Source organism: Narcine bancroftii, chromosome 1, assembly GCF_036971445.1.
Source record: "Narcine bancroftii isolate sNarBan1 chromosome 1, sNarBan1.hap1, whole genome shotgun sequence".
Lineage (NCBI taxonomy): Eukaryota > Metazoa > Chordata > Chondrichthyes > Torpediniformes > Narcinidae > Narcine > Narcine bancroftii.
In genome coordinates, this window is record NC_091469.1 from 397,996,558 (window position 1) to 398,017,508 (window position 20,951).

The window sequence follows — 20,951 nt, forward strand, 5'->3', positions numbered from 1 at the left end:
TACATTTTAGTTTATATTTTAGTTTTTTTTTTCTTTTTGGCTCTCCTAAAGAGAGCTGGCTGAGAGGAGGAAGGGGGGGGGGTTTCTCTCTTTTCTTTTTTATATATAATTTTTTTTTATTGTTCACCATATGTACTTTTTTTACTGTATGTAATAACCTTGTTGAACGAATAAATAAGGTTGTGAAAAAAAAAAGAAAGTAATGGTGAGCCAATTTCCTCAATTGAAATTACTCCCACAAAAATTCTGGGATGGGGGGGGTGGAGGGGGGGAATAGAGAATACAGACCCAGCATCAGGACGGCCTGTGACTTGGAGGGGAACTTGCTGGTCATGATCTCAAGCACCTATTGCCTTGCCTTCTGGGAAAACAGAAGTTTCAGAAGCTTGGAGGAGTTGTTGGTTTAACTTCAGTAAATAATTGCAATGCATTTTTATGATGGAACACAATGTTCACTGATGGGGAGGAGGGAATAAATATTTAGAGTAGTTGATGGGATGGGAGCCAGCAACCTGCTTTGGCCTGGATTCTGTGAAGTTTCTGGGATTTTTGGAGTTACATTTACCCATAAAGATGGAAGGTGTTCCATCACAGGCAATAGAAAGGCTTTGGATGTGTGAAGAGGAGTCATTTGCTACAGGGTACTCAGCTGCTGATTCAATGAGATTCTGATCAATGAAGACCCTAAGGATGTTGGTGGTGGTGATCATTGAATAAGATGACAAATAGTTCAACTCACTCTTGCTGGAGAGAGTGTAGAAGTGTAGAGGCTTTGGTTTAAGTATCCATGGTGAGCAGAGGCTGAAGGTGAAGTCAGGTAAGGCCTCTTTCTTTCTTATTGCACATATTGAGCAGTGGGGATAGCAGTCAGGACAGTGGGCTTTATTTGCAGAGTAAAAAATCAGAGAGACCTGCAATGTACCCGATAAATTCACTTGTGACCATGACAGGAAACTGGAGCTGGATGAACCCAATCATTTGAGAGGCTGATAGACAGGAGTTACAGGGAAGCAGAAGGCATGTGACTTTTGGGAGAGGGTTATTTTCCTTAAATAGTGAGTACACAGTTTTGGATATTGTTGGCAGTGGGGGGGGGGAGGGGGGGGGCGGGTGTGAAATTACCTACCAGGAAAGAGCCACAGCAGCCAGGTCCCTGTGGCTCAGAAGGGAAGGGGAGAGGAAAGGGGAGAAGTGAAATCATGTGAGGGGATTTGTTGGAGATTCTATAAATGAGATCGATATTCCGGATTGTCATAGCCACTGTTCCTGCTGAACTGTGCACATGCGCGCGCGCGCACTCATTTTGCAACCAGTGCACAAAGGAAATTAATGCGTGCACAAAAGGTTAGCTACCTAAAATAATGAAGTAATTCATAATTATACGAATTGAAAATAATCTTTTAGCTGTTTCTATTAACTAGTTAGTCAGTTTTTCAAGTACTACATTTCCACATCACTAATTTTCGTCACCTCACCTTTCCTGTTCTGGTTTGTAAACCCTAATAAACTGTGTGGATTTTCACATTAAGCATCTGGACAGTTTGTTAACTAGCTGTGAAATTGAATGAGTTTTGATTTTACCATTTCCAGCAACTTTAATAATAATAATCTGTGAATTGATGGGGTTTATTGTTATTAATTTATTTAGACTGCATCATTGCAGTTTATTTAATGGAATAATAAAATGAACAGAGTTCAAGATATAGTATAAAATCTTAACTACGGCAAATGCATTACTTTGTAGGATGCAATCATACTTGTATTATATTAAAACAAGCCAATACAGTTTTATTAACCATGAGAGATAGGCTATGCCAAAATTATCTTGAAACTGTTTCAAGTCTACATTTGGACAAGCAATCAGTACGCACATACTTTTGTCAGAGGAAAAAAAAAATTGGACTACTCAAGATTTTTTTTGCATACACTTCTAAAAATTAGAGGGAACATTAATCATGACACATATTGGAACCAATTACAGAGGTAGAAAACAGGATGAGGTCCTGAAGAATTAATATATGGAATTAGGAAGGAAGCCAAAATGCAGGACCTCAAGGGTAGTAATCTCTGAATTGATGACTATAATCACTTGCCAGTGATGACAAGAATAGGAAGATGTAGCAGATGAATGCGTGGCTGTAAGAGTTGATGCAGGGCCAGGGGTTCAGATTTGTGAATCATTGGGATCTCTTTGAAGGATGATATGGTCTGCAAAAAAGATTGTACCTGACAGGCAGGTTTCTTGTTGGGGAAGCTAGGCAGGGGGATAGGAATCAGAATGTTAAGTCAGATGATGGAGTAGCTGGTGGAAAGGTAGATGCAATGTGCAGTGAGAATGAGAAATGGCAGGCAGTAGATAGAACATAAATACAGTTAGTTAGATGGGTTGAAATATGTTTAACATAAGAAGTATTAGGAATGAGCGATGGATCAGTGTACGATGTTGCAGAGACTTGGCTGTTGAAAGGGCAGGATTGACTGCTTGATGTTCTGGAGATTAGATATTTCAAAAGGGATGGGGTAGGAGGTAAAAGAGGATGGTGGAGAAGCATTATTAATATGTAATGGTATCGCAGCTGCAGAAAAGGAGGATGTAGAGGAGAGATCATCTACTGATTCAGGGTGGGTAGAAGTCAGTAACATGAAGGAAGCAATGACTATTGGAAGTATTCCATAGCTCCCCAAATAATCTCTGGGTCACTGGAGTCGATAAATGGGCAGAGTTTGGAAAGATGCAAAAAAAATTTAAAAACAGGGTTTTTTGTAATGGGTGACTTCAAATTCCATAATATTGACAGGCACCTCCTGAATGCAATTAAATGGGGTGGAATTTGTTTGGGATGACCAAGGATTCCTGACACAGCCTGTAGAGAGACGGACTAGAGGAGAGCTCATACAGGGTCTTGTAGTGGGCAATGAATGTGGTCAGCTGACAGAACTCTAGGTGGGTAGGCACATTGGAGGTAGTGACCACAACTCTGAATTTCATCTTAATCATGGACAAGGATAAGAGTAAATAAAATAGGAAAGTATTTAATTGGGGAAGGGGTAATTATCATGGAATTAGGCAAGAACTTGGGGGCCAAAATTGGGAAGAGATGTTTTCAGGGAAGTGCTCAGCAGAAATATGGTGAATGTTTAAGGACACTGGTTCATCCTACTAAGACAGGGAAAGGAAGGTAGGGTTAAGGAATCATGGATGTGAAAAGGTGGACAATTAGTCAAGGGGTAGAAGGAAGCAAACACAAAGTTTGGTAAGAAATATCACACAGGGATCTTGAGAATTGTAAGGAGACCAGGAAGGGGACATAAGAAGGCTTGCCAAGTGGGATTAAGGAAACCAAAAATCCTTTGTGAAAAACAGGAGGATGACAAGAGTGAAGGTAGAACCCTCTCAGGGATAAAGGGGGAAATGTACCTGGAGGCAGAATTAGTGGAGGTCCAAAATGAATACTTTGCTTCAGTGTTCACCAGAAAGAGGGGCCTTGGTGAATGTGAGGTCAATGTAGAATAGGTTACTGTGTTAGAGCATCATGAGGTTAACAAAGAGGAAATGTTAGCTTCAGCTAGACAAATCTCCACGGCCAGACAGGATATACCCCAGGTTACTGTAAGAAGTGAGGGAAAAGATTGGGGGGGGGCATTGATGATGATCTTTGCATCCATCCTTTCTGGCCACAGAGGAGGTATTGGAGGATTGGAGAATGACAAATGTAATTCTGTTGTACAAGAAAGGTAGGAGGGAGAATCCTGGGAATTATAGAATAGTGTGTCTTACATCAACAGTAGGCAAACTACTGGAAAGGTTTCTTGGGGACAGGACTTATGAGCATTTAGAGAAGCAAAGTATTTTCATGGTAGCATGCATCAAGAGTCTGAGTTTCTCAAGGTGGTGACAAAACAAATTGATAAACGTAGGGGAGTGAATGTTGAGTATATAGATTTCATCAAGGTGTTGAACAAGGTTCCCCAATGTGGTTTTAGCCAGAAAATCATGAAGCAAGATATTCATGGGTATTTGGCTGCATAAATTCTGAACTGACTTGCCCACATTCTGACTGGGAGGTAGATGACTAATGTTCCACATGAATCTGTTCTGGTACCCCTGCCCTTTGTATTTTTATTCCTAAATGGATGAGGTGAAGGTGTGGGTTGGTAAGTTTGCAGATAACACAAAGTTGGAGGTGTTGAAGATAGTGTAGCAAGTTGTCACAAGTTACAACAAGATGTAGACAGAATGTAGAGTTGGGCAGATGGAGTTCAATGTGGATAAGTGTGAAGTGATGACAGGATTCTTAGCAGTTTCCAGAAACAGTTCTATGTAATACTCCCTCTATATTTGCTTGTCAATAATAATTAAATTACATTTAAAGATTTCAGGAGTGGTGGGTCCAATGCAAAAAAAGATTTAAACACAAATTAACCAAATACTGTTACCATTCATTGGCAATATTTAGTGTTCAGAGAGAAAGAAAACAACTGAAGTCAAATAACTACATTTTACACTGGAAACTTCAACCACACCTTCTCCTCTGTCAATTATCACAACCATTTGAAGAAATGCAGTGCACCAGGTGTTATTTATGTGGAGTTTAGAAAGGGCTTCAAGAACTCCTTCTGTGATTGGATGCCTGGTGTTCACTGGGATTGGTGCTGAGACTCTTATGTTTTATAATGTCAGTGAATGATTTAGATCTAAATGTAGGGAGGCAAGATTTGCAAGTTCATAGATAACAAGGTTGGTGGAGTTGCTGAGAGCATTTTTTTTTAACTTCAATCGTTGTGTCTACAGGCTTCTGTTTAACTCCAGCGTATAGAAAGGGTTGACTGGAGCAAATATTTTCACATCAGGCATATGTAAAGGTTATGTTAATGGACAGAGATTTATGGCAAGTGTAAAGAGTTAGAGGGGATCAGAGAAGGACCTTTGGCTCCAAAGAGGGTTGACTATTTGTAACTCCTGGAAAGACTGGTGGAAGTAGAGTCACTAACTGGAGTTAAGTAGTGTCTAAGACAGGCACTTAACTTGCCTAGGCATAGAATTCTGGACTAAATGCTGGAAGATGAAATTCATATGGATGGGTGCCTAATGATTAGTTATGTTGCGGACCAAATTACCTATTTCCATTCTCTATGTCTGTAACTTTTGATGGCATGATTCAAGACAAGTGGAATTACTCATTCATTATCTTGATGAGGTTTTAAATAATTCAGGCTCAACTAAAACAAAATCTTTGACAGATTCCAAATTAACATTATGAAAAGAAAGTCTGATACTCCAAATGAAATAGATATTTACCTCTGCAAGCATTTCCAATTTCTGTTTCCTCTGGACCACAGTTGCCTTTATCTTTTTCTTCAGGCTGGACTAGGATAGAATTAAATAAATGTCACAGTGACTTCACTTCCACAAATTAATTAAATTGTTAACTTGGATAATTCTTACTCTTTTTGCTCTTTATCTTAAACTCAGCTGTCAGAGTGTCTTCTCATATTCCAGACCATACTGAAGCTTCAACCTAATGACAACTCTTTCATCACAGGTTGATGAGGGAATTTATAGCTTCTCTGCTTGCTTTTCAAGAGAAAGTGACAAATCTTTCTTCACAAATGCTAAAGCAGGATTCACCAATCTTTTAAATCTGGACTAACAAGTGAACATTGTAAAAGTAACCAGTAATCTTGTCCTAAAACCCTATCAGTTTCTCAGACATCCTTTAGGGGAGATGACCATTTACCTAATCTGACCAAAAACTGCCAAAACATGACGTGGTTGAATCTTAATTATCTACAGAAAAGGAACTCAGTTATATTAAAGTGCAAAAAATAAATACAATACTGAAACTGGGCACTCCACTCAGCTTCATTTCAGACATCAGCTCTACACTTGAGAGCTGCATGGACCTTGTGGAGTATAACCCTCATTTTTAAAATTTAATAATTTCAATTTTCCGTAACCATCAAGGCAACTCGATGAAAACCTAAATCACAGGATTATATTCATGTGAAACAATGGAAACTATGTCATTGACAAAGTTGGAAAATGCAACCAACAGTCCAATAAAAAGCTCTGCAGTCCTGCCATATTCAGCCACAATTTTAGGTGCACAAATAATTAACGATGGGAATTAAGATCTTCAGCCACACCAACCTTCAATTATACCTGATGAATGTCTGAGGCTCAGTGCCGGCTACCTATTGGGTTCTGTAGATACTACATGACCTGCTGCGTTCCTTCTGCATTCCTGTGCATTGTTTTCGATCATGAGTATCACTTAGATAAAACATCTCTGTCTCTTCTTTTTTTTCTCTCCTGTCTCTTCTTAAGGGCTCCAGCAGATGCCAGTCCTCAGCCAACCTGAGCCACTCCATTTTACATCACTTGGCAAATTCAAAACTATGTACAGAAAACCTTATGGTTGGAGGACTTTCTGGCTGCAATGCTGATTACTGGTGCTCTAGACCTTAACCAGCTTGTAGCCAAACTGTTCCAGAAGAGCTACAATACAGATATTCATCCATTATGCGTAACTTACAAAGACCGGGCCTATCCATCAAAAAAAGTCGAAACTAAAAAGTTCATCTTAAAATAAAAGTAAAGAACAGTCATTGCGTTTATAAATAGATTGTGGAGGAAAACGTGGCCTCCCTGCTCGTCTGGAATTGTGTGGACTGCGGGTGGTCACATATGTCTTCCGAACGAGTTTCAGACAGGGAGGATATCACCTGTCAACCAAGGTTGGACTCTAGCCACACATTGGTGCAACCTTGCCTTTGGCTAGTTTAAATCATCCAGGGTCATTATTGGCTAGACACCCAGAACAGAAATGTATAAAACACTGATGCATAGCACATTCATTCTCTCTGCCTCATGATCGAAGACCCAGACATCGTCCCATGACAGGTCGCTACTGTGGACATAGCTGGAAATGTTGTGGGTAAGATATGCACTACACTGAATCTGAGCCATAGTACTGTGATAGATCAGGACTTGCAGAAAGTCACATCCACGTTGGTACAGGGAATTGGGTGTGTGTGTGAAAGTCCATGTCTGTAGAACCTGTACTCAAGTGCGTGAGCATATAGAGTATAAGCAGCCACTGGTATCAGAGTCCAACCTGGGTCTGATGTGAATGTCTATATCGTTGTTTAAGTAATGTAGTAATTGAGATTGTTTGACATTCTCCCCTGTTTGTCAATTAAAGTTACATGTGTTTGTAACGCTTGTGTCCTGACTCATCTCTGTGGACCCACTGAATCTGATACTCTTCCCAACACATTGCTTATGAGATACATTTGCCAATAACATGTTCAAGAATGTAGCAAGACACTTTCCATTTCCTACAAGTCAACAGCATCAAAGACAAAGCATACTGAAACACTGAGTGATGTAGGACGTGGCGCGGACCAGGTCTGCTGCAGCACTTCTCAGCTACAGTTGCTATAAATGAAACATAAATGCTGGAGTCTTACTGATGTTTTAGTTTGATGAAGTTGGACATTGGACTGTAATGAGTCAAGCGATGCAGGGGAGAGCACAGAGCAGGAGCCGATTTGTGCGGATGCGTGAAGAAACCAATTGTAGAAACTGGAGCTCTGGATGTGACCTAGTGGATGAGTCGAGCCCCTGTGTCATGGCAGTCCGGCAGTTTTCAGACTTCTTCGGGTCATTTCTGGGGTTCCTGGTATCGAAGGATGAGGACCAAAGGTGGAAAAGCAGAGCTGGTGAGGCGTTCATTTTTCCAGTTGGTCCAGTCCCCTCTGCAACCTCCAACACCTCCAATCTTGGTGTCATCAGCAAACTTGCTAATCCAATTTTCCACATTAGCATCCAGATCATTGATATAGACAACAAACAACAATGGTCCCAGCATCGATCCTTGAGGCACACCTCCAGTCTGAGAAGCAATCATCCACTACCACTTATTGTCTTTTTCCATTCAACCAATTTTGAATCCAATTTCTAATCTCTCCATGGTTACCTAGTGTCTGAACCTTCTGAACTAAACTCCCATGTGGGACCTTGTCAAAGGCCTTACTAAAGGCCATGTAGATTACATCCACAGCCTTTCCTTCGTCTACTTTCTTGGTAACCTCCTCGAAAAACTCTAACATTCATTAAACATGAACTGCCACACTGGCTATACTTTATGACTTTGTTGCATTTCTCTTTTGATGCTCTAATGATTCTTCAAGATATTGTTGGCTATACTTAATCTCTGTAAGTAAAATACTTATACAAGGTATGGTTATATATGGTTATATGGTGTTATAGCTAGTACAACCGTCATCTCATGGCAACTAAGGATCTGTCATGATTCTCCAGTTCCTTGCCATATCCCAAAGACATATGACTTAATTGGCCATTGAAAATCATTCTTGGTGTGTAGGTGAGGATAGAATTTGGGTGGAGAATTAAATGTGGGATTACTGCAGGATTAGTTTCAGTGGGTGGTTGATGATTGGCTTGGACTAATTAGGATGAAGGGCTCATTACATGCTGTCCCTCTCTCTATATGACTAATCCAAATCCAATATTTCTAAATGTTGATATTCAACTCACCCCAAATCCTTGATCCTACAATGTCCCATGCCTTTACTGTCACTCACCAGATGACTCTCACCATCTGCATGTCAGCCCTGATCCGGATCTTCCTGCTACAACATAGTAACCTCCCAAATCACATCTTTAAAATGTTGGTTCAATACCCACCTATCTCACCCTTCCTCATGTTAGATTGAGGTCACCACAACTCCTAACCAAAAGAGTGTCTCCAAATGCTTCCCTCTTGAACCACATCCACAACTAAGTCTCAGATTCCTTCCCCGTTGACCATAAAGAGAGTTACCTAGCCTTTCCTGCCCCAGACAGCTGGAGCTCCACCACTGCTGACGAATACCAGATCCAAGTAAAAACACTAAATGCTAGAGAAGCTCAGCAGGTCAAGCAGTGTCCTTTTTGTAGTAAAGGCAAAGATGAAGGCATGAGACCTTCATCAACGTATGAGAAAATGCCGACAAGCATCTGAACAAAAGAGTGGGGGGTGGGGGAGGTGGCAAGTTAGGGGATAATAGTTGGAGTAAGGAGGAAGGGTCAACAGCAATGGCAGGGGGGGGGATGATAGAGCTATGTGGGGGGGGTCAGGGTGGGACAGTACACCAGGCCATGGACAGACATGTGAGTGTGGGGATGTGAGCCAGAAATGAAATGGTTGGCCAGTAAAAGGTTGCTGTAGTTGCGAATGGTCGGAGGTGCTACCTCTGTCTCCATCCTGGTAGACAAGCTTTCCACTGACAAATACTACAAACCCTCCACCTCCCACAACTATCTGCCCCTGCAAGGATTCCATTCTCTTCTCTTAATTTCTCCATCTCCACAGCATCTGTTCCCAAGATGAGGTCTTCCAGTCCAAATCTTCTGAAGTGGCTGATTTCTACAAATGTGGCTTCCCCTCCACCACTATCAAATTAGCCCTCACCAGCATCTCCTTCATTTCCCACTCATCTGCTCTGGCCCCCTCTACCCCCAGACGCAACCAACAAAGAATCCCCCTCATCCTCACCTTCCACATCATCCGTGAGAATTTCCAGCACTAACTTCTTGGTCCCACCACCAAACACATTTTTCCATCTCCTCTCCTCTTGGCCTTCTGCAGAGACCGCTCCCTCTACAATTCCCTCGTGCACTCATCCCTCCCCATCCATCACATCCCAGGCACCTTCCCCTGTACCCACAGGAGGTGCAACACTTGCGCCCTCACCACAGTGAGGGGCCCCAAACAGGCTTTTCACATGAAGCAACACTTCACTTGTACATCCAGAACTTCTGTGTTCCAGATCCAAAGGTACCTCCAATTCCCCCAAGCAGCAAGGCCCAATGTAAAGAGAGGAGGAGATGCTGGCACATTTTCAATCATGGGCAATCATTTGGTGCAGGAAGACTTTAGGCCCTTTCATGCCAAGCCTCTACCTGGAGGCTGGCGATAAGCGCGAAGGGAAAAATATAAACTTACTTTTCAAGGAACAGCACTAAAAGACTGTTCTTGCATCACATTCATTTTGAGCGGCGCCTTGCAGTGACCTCCAGAGCAGATGGAGGTGGGGTGACTGGTGCTGTGGTGCTCCAAATCATAAATATGTAGCAGAGCAATGGCAACCTTCCCTACCCATAATCCTTCATGCAGCTGGAATTGCTCTGTGTTTCCCAGAACGGTTCCAGCTGTGTGGGGATTATGGGTAGGGAAGACAGCCACCGCTCTACCACGTTTTCAGCTGCTGACGAGTGGCCCGATGAGCTGCTGGACTGGCAGGCAGGGCTATCAGCCCTGACAGCCCCCGCCGGCCCTGAGGGGGTCATGGAGGGAGAGGGACAAGGGGGTGCGAGAGGGGAGACGGGTCGCGGGCTGACGGGGTCATCGCAACATCATCAGCCTGCCGCTAGCCAGCCACTTACAGTGCCATTGCATTCATGAAAGGCAGTGGAGCGCAGCGCTCTGCCGATGATCCTTCCCTAAGAGGGATTGCAGTCAGCTGCTTGGAGCCAGCGCATTAATAAAGGTAAGTCTCCCAATGTAAGGGCAGAGATTTTCTGCTTTTAGTCGGGCATTTTCACTGAAAGGGCCTATTGAATAAATGGTTATTTTGCACTGCTATTCTAGCTCACCCTTCAGAGTGCCCTGAAATGCTTAGAACAGATGAATATCCAGAACAAAAACTTAAGTAGGTGTTTAAGTGTTCACACTATTATTTTAAATTAACTTTACATGTTTAAATAAAGGAAGTGAATATAAATACCCTTGGGCTCAAACTCAGTGCAGATGTGTATGCTGTACTCATTCCAACCCAAGGTGCATTATCAGTTCAGTGGTTAAAAAATATGAAAGTGAGATTGGTAATTTTTCATGTGAGAGTTATTTTTCCTTGCCAAGGTCTTTTCATATTATCATTGATGCCAAGAGCAATATCCCATTTCAAAAAATCTGCTGAGGTAAATAAGCTTCTGCTCATCTTTACACTGCCTTATTTTAAGCATTTCCTTGCTGATGTAGTTTTTCTCTGCTTTACATATTTTTAAATTAGAAAGAAGTCAGAGCAGTCACACAGCACATCATGTTGTCATCAATTTTCTTGTAAAAAGGCATTTGCCACTGCACAAATATTATGCATAAAATTGAACATTATCCACTTAAGTTCCCTTCAGAAACAGATGTCCTAGATCAGTGATTCTCAAAAGTGGGGGTGGGGGGGGGGGGGAGCCTATGGCCCTCCTGGGGGTCGCAGCACATTTAAGTAAAAGTCTTGCTTTCTCTGCAACTCACATTAAAAAAAAATTAAATATTTGTTATGTAGTCAGTAGGAGAGAAATAGGGTACAAACCCAAACTTGACTGCTTCACAGGGAGCAGAGTCCAAGGTTTGGCCATAAGTGAAAATAGTTGAAAATATCTGCCCAAGATACACGTTCCCAAAAATTGGTAGTAGTGTATCAATCTCTCAAGTTCTGATTACAGAGCTGATTTATTCATTCCCACTCCCACCCCACCCACCCCCCTCCCCTTTGACTCCTCTCCAGGAACCTGCATGACATTTGTTTTTTTCTGACAGCCATCCCCCTTGGGATACTGAAAGGTTTCAATTACCAAATGCCAGAGCGACAGAGTCTGTTCAGAGAGACCTTCAGATGCAACTAAACGCACAGATTTTTAGCACTTAACACACAATACCATTCATTCCAAGGCCAGGTCACCTGGGTGGAGTGGGATGTCACCAGGTTGAGAAATATTAATAATGGAGGTGTATTATCAGATGTTATGGTTTTCTTTAGGGTTTGGCAGAGGTTGTTCCAGAAAATTTGCCCTTCAAAAGCTTGCAAACCATCATAAAAGACAAAATTGTAGGCAATTTCAGTTTAAACTGCAATTTCTGAGATTACAATTTTAACAAGTCAGTTGGCTTCTTTTGACAAAAGAAATCTCAATTTTTCAGAATCGCAAATAGTTTTCTGGAGGCCAGCCATGTCATGTTTTGCTTTGAAGATCTACTTTGGTAGTTTATGAGGACCCTGTATTTACTGAACAGTGATTTGCATTAATTGAGCCTTGCTCTGCACTATTGAAATGGAGATTTTTTTTTAAATTCTCTCTGGGAGTTTTGTTTTATATGAAGAAGCAAAAATGTCCTTCAACAGTAACTCAAAGTGAATTGCCAACACCTTTATCACTGCCTGCAGTTTTGAAATTAATGGAAATGAAAATTTGATGTGATAGAATACATTTTAATTCCAATGTTACCAGCACTTTCATGTAGTTTGTACAGGATGAATGTATGTGTTACATAAATTCTTGCTAGAATGGACAAGTCACTTATCAACAATATACAACACATATAACAGAAGGTAGAATGTAACTTCTGTATTTTCAATAAATTACATTAACACATCAAAAGTCATAATTTCTTCCCAAACAAGGATGTTTTAGCACTTCACTGGCTGCCTAGCCATTAACGAATCTCACCCAAATGGATTCCAAGCCTATATATCTGCCATCCAGGTTGAAAGAAAGCACCTCAGCTCAATAAGTGTTTAAAAAAAACTATAGGCTGTAAAACACCTACCATGCTTAAATATACCTTTAAAGTTCATCAACAACACATCAGAATCTGAATGAAAAATACAAATTCTAACTGTAACTTTAGACAATGATTTGCAAAATTAAAGTTTAAAACATTAATACAAATTAATTATCTTAGTGGAATATTTATTCTTTTTGTGACAAGGCACAAACCTACCTTCTGCACAATATCCCATACATCCTTGTGTAGGTTGGAGTAGGTACAGAAAAAAGTCACCACAGTTTCGGACACTGACTGGGATTCGAAAAAGGCAACAATCCTTTGTTGTACTGAAGAAAAATTGCCACGTTGCACAGGCAGTCAAATGCTTAACCTCTCCAGGTTGTGGCAAAGAATCCATCTCTCTCAGAGACAGCCAGACAGGGGCCTGAGTACCACAATGATTCATCTAAGCAAGAAAATATGCAAGGATAAAGACAATAAAGCAAGATTTCTCCCCAGCATAATTTGTCTGAACATTTTGTAAATAACAACAACCTGGTAAATTTATTGAACACAGAGAGGAATGGTTTCAGTTCTGCTTCTAATAAGAGCCTTGCATTCTTAGGTCAGGGATCATCTATGAACATTTGTTACTGTAGTTGCTTTTCTGGATGAACAAAAAAGCTCCTGGTCCTCTAAACATCATTCATAGTAGATGTTTGTTTAAGGCTCTTAATCCCATTGTTACAATCTGGATCATTAACAGTCCACAATGGTTAAATTATCAGTCATTTACAAAGTTGTATTTATCAAAGAAATACATAGAGAAATGGGAGTGCAGATTGATAAATCTTGCATAGAGGTACAGTACACACTTAATGTGCCAATTTTGAAAGTGAGCACCAAAGTTGATATTTTTTCCAATTCCACAACATTTTGTTTTATACAATCAGCCTGGGTTGCAATTAAAGAATCACAATTTTTCTTGTTTGCATGTAACATCCTTGAGCAAAGGTCAGCAAAGCAATGGTATTGAGTACTTTGATCCAGGAAGGTATTAAACAAATATCATTTTAATTGTAACGCTTGTAACCTTTAAGCCCTGAACAAGCAAGTCTCAGATTCTGAGGTTGTGCAATAGACAAATGTGCTGGAAATACTCAGCAGGTTAGGCAGAATCCATTGGAAGTCAAAAGTTTTGGGCTGGGCTTCTTCCCTCCCTCCTGTATACACCTATTACCTCTTACCTGTTAGACTGTGCTCCACTTCCTCCCTCTCTCCTCTCCTCCACTGCCCTTTTTATTCAAATGTCTGTTTTTTTTCTTACACCTGATGAAGAGTTCAGGGTCAAACATTGGTTAACCTTTATTTATTATGGGTGCTGTGTGATCTGCTGAGTTTCTCCAGCAATATTTGTGCATATTGCAACCTTTAAGCCCTATTCCTAAGATGAAGAAAATGTGAACCACTGTCACTTCAAAAAAGCTTTCTTTAAAAAACTAAAATGATCATTTCATCCAAGGTCAAGAAATGGGACTGTAACTCGATTGAGTATGGTTTCTAAGAGTAACCAATCTTTCTACTTTCTTTGTGCTGCAGACTAATAATTTCATCAAGGGGGAGCAGAAAACAATTGGAATTCAGCCTGTCTGTTAAAGACAGATAGGTAATGCTGAACTGCAACAGTTAATTCTCTGAGAACAAAAAAAAAATCAGTGAGTTTATAACGTAAAAATCATTTGCATTCGATTAGATCTCATTAAATCTTCCTAAACTAGGAACAACTGGAATGAACACATTTCAGATTGCATCTTTCCATGCAATAGGATAATTTAATTAAAACAACACTCATCTCTTCTGCTCACAGTTATGTAGAATAGTTTGGTTATTCTGAAATATTTTATACCTCCACACATTTTGTTGGCATTTTGGCAGGTTTATCAAATATCTGAAAGCGATACCATCCCGGTGTTAAAGAGTGATCGCATATTAGGTCCTGTATTGCTGACTGTTGTAACCGAAGTGAGTCAAAGTCCACGCTTCTGTATGGATTCTGAAGAAGCTGGTGACCACCAGGATAGCATTCAGGGGCTGTCAGATAATAGAAAGATTGTTAGTTATTTCTTAAGGGACTGTCCAAATGATTAAGCTCTGTTCAATACTCAAGATCAGTGATGATATGGTTGGCCAAGGAATTATGCATTTGGAAACTGTATTGATTAAATAGAAAAAAAATTGAAGTATAGATTTTAGACTAGCTTATTTCTGAAAATAAGCAGTGCAGTCCTGCAATAATTTTATGGTTGTATATCTCTGCATGATATTTAAAATTATATTGACTTTTACTTCGCAAATTCAAATCAATTTGGTTTCAAAAATACAAATCTGATTTAAGTACAAAATAGCCAAAATTTGTTGAACCAATGAAGGTTCACTGAAGTGCCAAGTGTTAATAATGGCTCATATGTATTTGTTTGCATATGCTGTGCCATTGCACAGGTCACAGCAGGAAAATCTGAAAATAAATCCAAGACCAGTTCTATAGCTGGATCTTGGAAGTTGAAGAGAGAGAAAGCTGGCAAATCAGAAATATATTGGGGCCTTGTGTCATAAGGTTGTTGGGAAAATTCTCAGAAGTTATTGGGGTGCAAGGGTGTCCCAAAATACGCCTATCTTGAAACAGCCAAAAAACTAATTTTGCCTCTTAACCATAGAGTACTTCCTGGTAAATTGGCTGTGGTTAAATAGAACTTATTTTCCGTGATTTTAGCAAGTACACGTTCAATGAAAATGAGAGAGAGAAAATATATAATTTAAAACTTAACACTTTCAAGCCAAATTTATAAAACAAAACTCAACCATTTAATTTTAAGCATACAGCTTCTTGAGAAAAATAATATTTTTGTCAATATAATCCAAGATTTGAAGTAAAAAAAATAAAAAGACTATTCTCAATTAGTCTTGAGCTGAGTTGAGGCTGTCAGCAGTCTCAAATAGATGTAAATGACACAGTACTATTTTAGAATTTTACTCCCCAGATTTCTGACAATGCACAAACCACACCACAAAACATTTTTCTTTAGTCTCGATAAAAGGATCCCAACCATGGTTGCGGCCCAACCTGCTGAGTTCTGTGAGCAGCTAGCTAATTGTATGCTCAAGAATCCATGTAACCATTTAACCACTTACAGCACAGAACAGGCCAGTTCGGCCCTACGAGTCCATGCCGTAACAAATCCCCACCCTCCTAGTCCCACTGACCAGCACCCGGTCCATACCCCTCCAGTCCTCTCCTCTCCATGTAACTATCTAGTCTTTCCTTAAATGTAACCAATGATCCCGCCTCGACCACGTCTGTCGGAAGCTCATTCCACATCCCCACCACCCTTTGCGTAAAGAAATTTCCCCTCATGTTCCCCTTATAATTTTCCCCCTTCAATCTTAAACCATGCCCTCTAGTTTGAATCTCCCCCACTCTTAATTGAAAAAGCCTATCCACGTTTACTCTGTCTGTCCCTTTTAAAATCTTAAACACCTCTATCAAGTCCCCTCTCAATCTTCTACGCTCCAGAGAAAAAAAGCCCCAGTCTGCACAACCTTTCCCTGTAACTCAAACCTTGAAATCCTGTCAACATTCTCGTGAACCTTCTCTGCACTCTCTCTATTTTGTTTATATCTTTCCTATAATTTGGTGACCAAAACTGTACTCAGTACTCCAAATTTGGCCTCACCAATGCCTTGTACAATTTCATCATAACTTCCCTACTCTTGAATTCAAGACTCCGATTTATGAAGGCCAACATTCCAAATGCCTTCTTCACCACACCATCTATCTGAGTATCAGCCTTGAGGGTACTATTTACCACAACTCCTAAATCTCTTTGTTGCTCTGCACATCTCAATAGCCTACCATTTAATGCATATGATCCATTTAGATTTGCCTTTCCAAAATGTTACACCGCACACTTATCTGTATTAAATTCCATCAGCCATTTCTCAGCCCACACCTTCAGCCTTCCTAAATCACCTTTTAATCTATGGTAATCTTCCTCACTGTCCACAACACCACCAATCTCTGTATCATCCGCAAACTTGCTTATCCAATTCTCCACCCCTACTTCCAGATCGTTAACAAACAATAGTGGACCCAGGACCGATCCCTGAGGAACTTCACTAGTCACCGGCCTCCAATTGGACAAACAATTTTCTACCACTACTCTCTGACACCTCCCATCCAACTATTGCTGAATCCATTTGACTACCTCCTCATTTATACCTAATGCCTCCACCTTTTTTCCTAACCTCGTGTGGGGAACTTTGTCAAAAGCTTTACTAAAGTCTAAATAGACAACATCCACAGCTTTCCCTTCATCAACCTTTTTTGTAACCCCCTCGAAAAACTCAATCAGGTTAGTCAAGCAAGATCTACCCCTGACAAAACCATGCTGATTACTCCCTAGCAATCCCTGTACCTCCAAATAACTGTAAATACCATCCCTCAGAACACTTTCCATCAACTTGCCCACCACAGACGTCAGAGTCATGGGCCTAATTCCCAGGTTTACATTTAGACCCTTTCTTAAACAGCGGAACCACGTCCGCCACCCTCCAATCCTTTGGCACTACCCCCGTGGCCAGTGACATCCTAAATATCTCTGTTAATGGCCCCACTATCTGTCCACTAGCCTCCCTGAGTTTCCTTGGGAATATTTTGTCCAGTCCCGGAGATTTATCCACCTTTATCTTTTTCAACGCAGCCATCACTACCTCCTCGGTTATCCTTATATGCTTCATTACCTCCCCACTATTTTTCTTTACCTCAACTGGTTCAATATTTTTTTTCCCTAGTGAATACCGAGGCAAAGAAATCATTCAAAATTTCCCCCATTTCCTCTGACTTCTCACTCAGCCTACCCTCACTATCTACAAGGGGTCCAATTTTATCCCTCACTAAACTTTTACTTTTAATGTTTACTTTTAATTTTTAGTGTTTCTCACAAAACAACTGATCTGGTTATTATCACTTTGTTTTTGGCAGCTCACTGTGTGCAATTTAGGTTTGGAAGATACTACATTAAAACCAAACTAGACATCACTGCCTGAAACACAGCTTAGAATTCCATTGATGACATATTTTAACAAAGGAGAAAAAATGCATTTCTAATTTTAGGTTATTTATAATCTGGATGGTGTTTATTTCAACATTTACAATAACCAAAGTTGCTTGCTACAAAGTTAAATTATTTAGGAAATCAGTTTCAGAAACAGGTTCCCTTTTCAGAACAATCCATCCAAATAACTCAATACTTCGTTTCAAATGTGAGCAGCTCGTCTGAGAAAGAACAAGCTGTAAATAACTTCAATCCAGTTTGTGCTATCAATACAAATACCTAAAAAACAATCCATCATAGAAAATAATGATTTATTATCCTCTCCTTCTAGTTTACATTCAAACAAAACATTCTTAATACAATATACTGTCAAATAAATGTGAAGGTGATATATAGGTAGAATTTTGTAATGTTCCTTTTCTGATCGAGTCTCCAAAGATATAACCACAATTTCTAGAGTGCTTACAGAACTTATTCAAACATTTTCACTTGTTGCAAGAACTTGAACATGTATCGACATCCTGGAAGTTTTCGTTTAGTCTTTTGGGGCGGGGGGGGGGAGGGGAGAAAGGGTGAGCTCACCAGACAAAACACTGAAGATGAGCAATTTGCAGCATTTTTGGGTGGATTTGGCAGAAAAAAAACATTAGCTGTTGTTTGTTTGTACCTTTCTTCACAAACAACCATCTGGGACTTACTTGGGAGAATAGGAGACCTCCATGCAGCATAACAAAATCTGTATCTATAAGTATTTCCAAACATAAATTTACATAATAATAGATGTAGAGCAACTCATATTTATGAATGATATGTTTTGCATTAGGATCCCTCAGAGAACAACTCCAGCTGACATCAGGACTCCAGCTGTAAAGCCTACCAATTTGGAGAGCAAGTAAATATTCAAAACTATTCCAGCTGACAATTCCAATGCAAAATCTATCAACCATTAAAAAGAATAGCCTCGAATTCCAGTCACGTTCATTTTGTGTTCATCTTTTCCTTTGAATAGTCACGGGGAGTGTCTGCCCTTATGTCTCTCATCTTCATTTTATGATTTGATACCACAGTGGGACAAATGTTACTCCCACCCCTTGTTCAGACCAAGGCTGGAACTGAGTGGTCCTCACATACCTCAGGTGCAGAAATTTCTTTGTAAATGCTAGCTCTATCAAAAATTCCATTACTTTAAAGGCCTAGGTGGTAATTAAATTATTTTGGATTTATGGAGTGGGACAGGTCTAGGCAATATTTTACATTCACTCAGTCCGCCTCCAGCAATATTCTCGCCATCCTTGTTCATGATCGACAGACATTTTCTAGAAATCCACCAGCTCCCACTATTACCTCGACTACACCTTTTCATACCCCATGCCCATCAAGGATTCAATTCCTTTCTCACAATTCCTCCGTCTCCATCATATCTGCTCGCAGGGTGAGGTCTTACAGGTGAGATCTTCCAAGAGGTCTTCCTTGGGGCTTTCCCTCTGCAACCATTGACACAACTCTCACTTGCATTACCCATACATCTGGCCTGGATTCCTCTGCCCTCAGATGGAACAACAGGATTCTCCAGGTCCTTATTCCTCCATGACTCCCTGGTCCTTATCCCTCCATGACTCCCTGGTCCACTCATCCCTGCCTTTTTTATACCCAAGGAAGGAAGTGCTACAGTTGCGGCCACACCTCTGCCCTCACCACCATTGTGGCCCAAACAGCCTTCCAAGTGAAGCAACACTTCAGAGAATCTGCAGGAGTAATTTATTGCATCCAGTGCTCCCATTGCAGTTTCCTCTACATTGAACAGACTGGAAGATCACCTCCTTGAGTTCATTCACTCGGTCTGCTGTAATAGTGAGGATCTCCCACTGCCACCCATTTCAATTCTCCTCCCTATTCCCTTGTATCTCTGTCCTTGAGACCACCTGTAAATTGGAGGAAAAACCATATTCCAACTGGGCACCTTCCAACCATTATCATCGACTACTCCAGGTTCTGTTAGGCCTACCCCACCCCTCTTTTTCCCTTGTGCCCTGACTCCTTTCCTCCAGCTCCCCCAATCCTTGATTCTCTCCCTCTTTCACTATCCATCTGTCTTCTTTCCTTTACCTCTACATTCAGAGCAGAATCCCTCCCCTGATTAATTCTCAGCTTTTCTCTCCTGCTCTCCTTATCAATGTCCACATATGGTCTCTTGGGTTGTGCTCCTCCCCTTGTCTCTTCTTCTCTCTGCCATCCCCATCTTTTTATTCAGGTACATGCCTGCTTTTCACTTGTACCTTGATGAAGGGCTCAGGCCCAAATGTTCGTTATGTTCCTAAGGATGCTGTGCGATGTGCTGAATTTTTCCACCACTTTTGCGTATTAACTACAATCACAGCTTCTGCAGACTTTCTTGTTTCAGATGACCTCTCTGGCACCTCTGATGAACATGGTTGCAAATACTTCAGCTTTTAAAAAAAAAACACTCACAAGCTGGACACAAGCTTATACTATGGATGAGGATATTCTTGCTTGGAGCCCCCCTTTTCTAATTAGCTGTTTAACTGCCTGCCACCATTCACAGCTCAAACCCCAAATGATTTTTACGTATCTTTATCTCTGCTACACAAAGTACACTGTTTGACCAGCTGAGTTTCTCCAGCTGTTTTCACTTCAAATCACTGTGTCTGCAGACCTCATGTTTTACATCTGTCTGTGCCAGGAGTACACAGCTGTGATGCAATGTTTTAGGTGCAGAAGTTCTTCATTTCATAATGATGTTAAATTCTGAAGACTCCATTCTGAATATTGGAGGTGGTCAACATTCACTGTGGTCAGGTGGCTTATTTCCAGTTGATTTAAGTTGTTGAGTTATGCTTTTGTGCAGAACTATTGAGTACCCTTCACATGTTCAAAACAAAGATTTTTTTCCCCTTTATGTACTCCAAAGTTTTATATTTGTAATCAAACAATTCAAGGGCACATTCCAGCTTTTATTCAAGGTTATTTGTAGAAATTACAGCATTTTGAATAGTCCCCTTATTTCACGCACCATAACGTTTGGGACATTTGGCTTCACAGGTGTTTGTGAGTACTCAGCTATGTTTAATTGCTTCATTGGTGCAGGTGTAAGGTAGCTCAGCTTGCTTCTAAGCTTTTGATCACTTCTGGAGTCTGTAGTTGCTATTTTTCAAAATGAGGATCAGAGTTGTGCCAAAGAAAGTCAAAGAAGCCATTATGAGGCTGAAAAACAAAAATAAAACAGTAAGAGACATCACCAAAACCTTAGGATTACCAAAATAATCTGTTT

The 20,951-nt window shown here is 40.6% G+C and overlaps 1 protein-coding gene across 1 annotated transcript in view; it reads right to left on the bottom strand.

Annotated features, from left to right (window-relative positions):
• vwde (von Willebrand factor D and EGF domains) overlaps positions 1 to 15,624 on the bottom strand; it is a 223,544-nt gene extending 207,920 nt beyond the window's left edge. The window contains 4 exon segments of the mRNA XM_069929982.1: positions 5,300 to 5,368; positions 12,786 to 13,017; positions 14,458 to 14,642; positions 15,615 to 15,624. Of these exon segments, the coding sequence (XP_069786083.1) occupies positions 5,300 to 5,368; positions 12,786 to 13,017; positions 14,458 to 14,642; positions 15,615 to 15,624 (496 nt within the window).
• Positions 15,625 to 20,951: the final 5,327 nt, after the last annotated feature.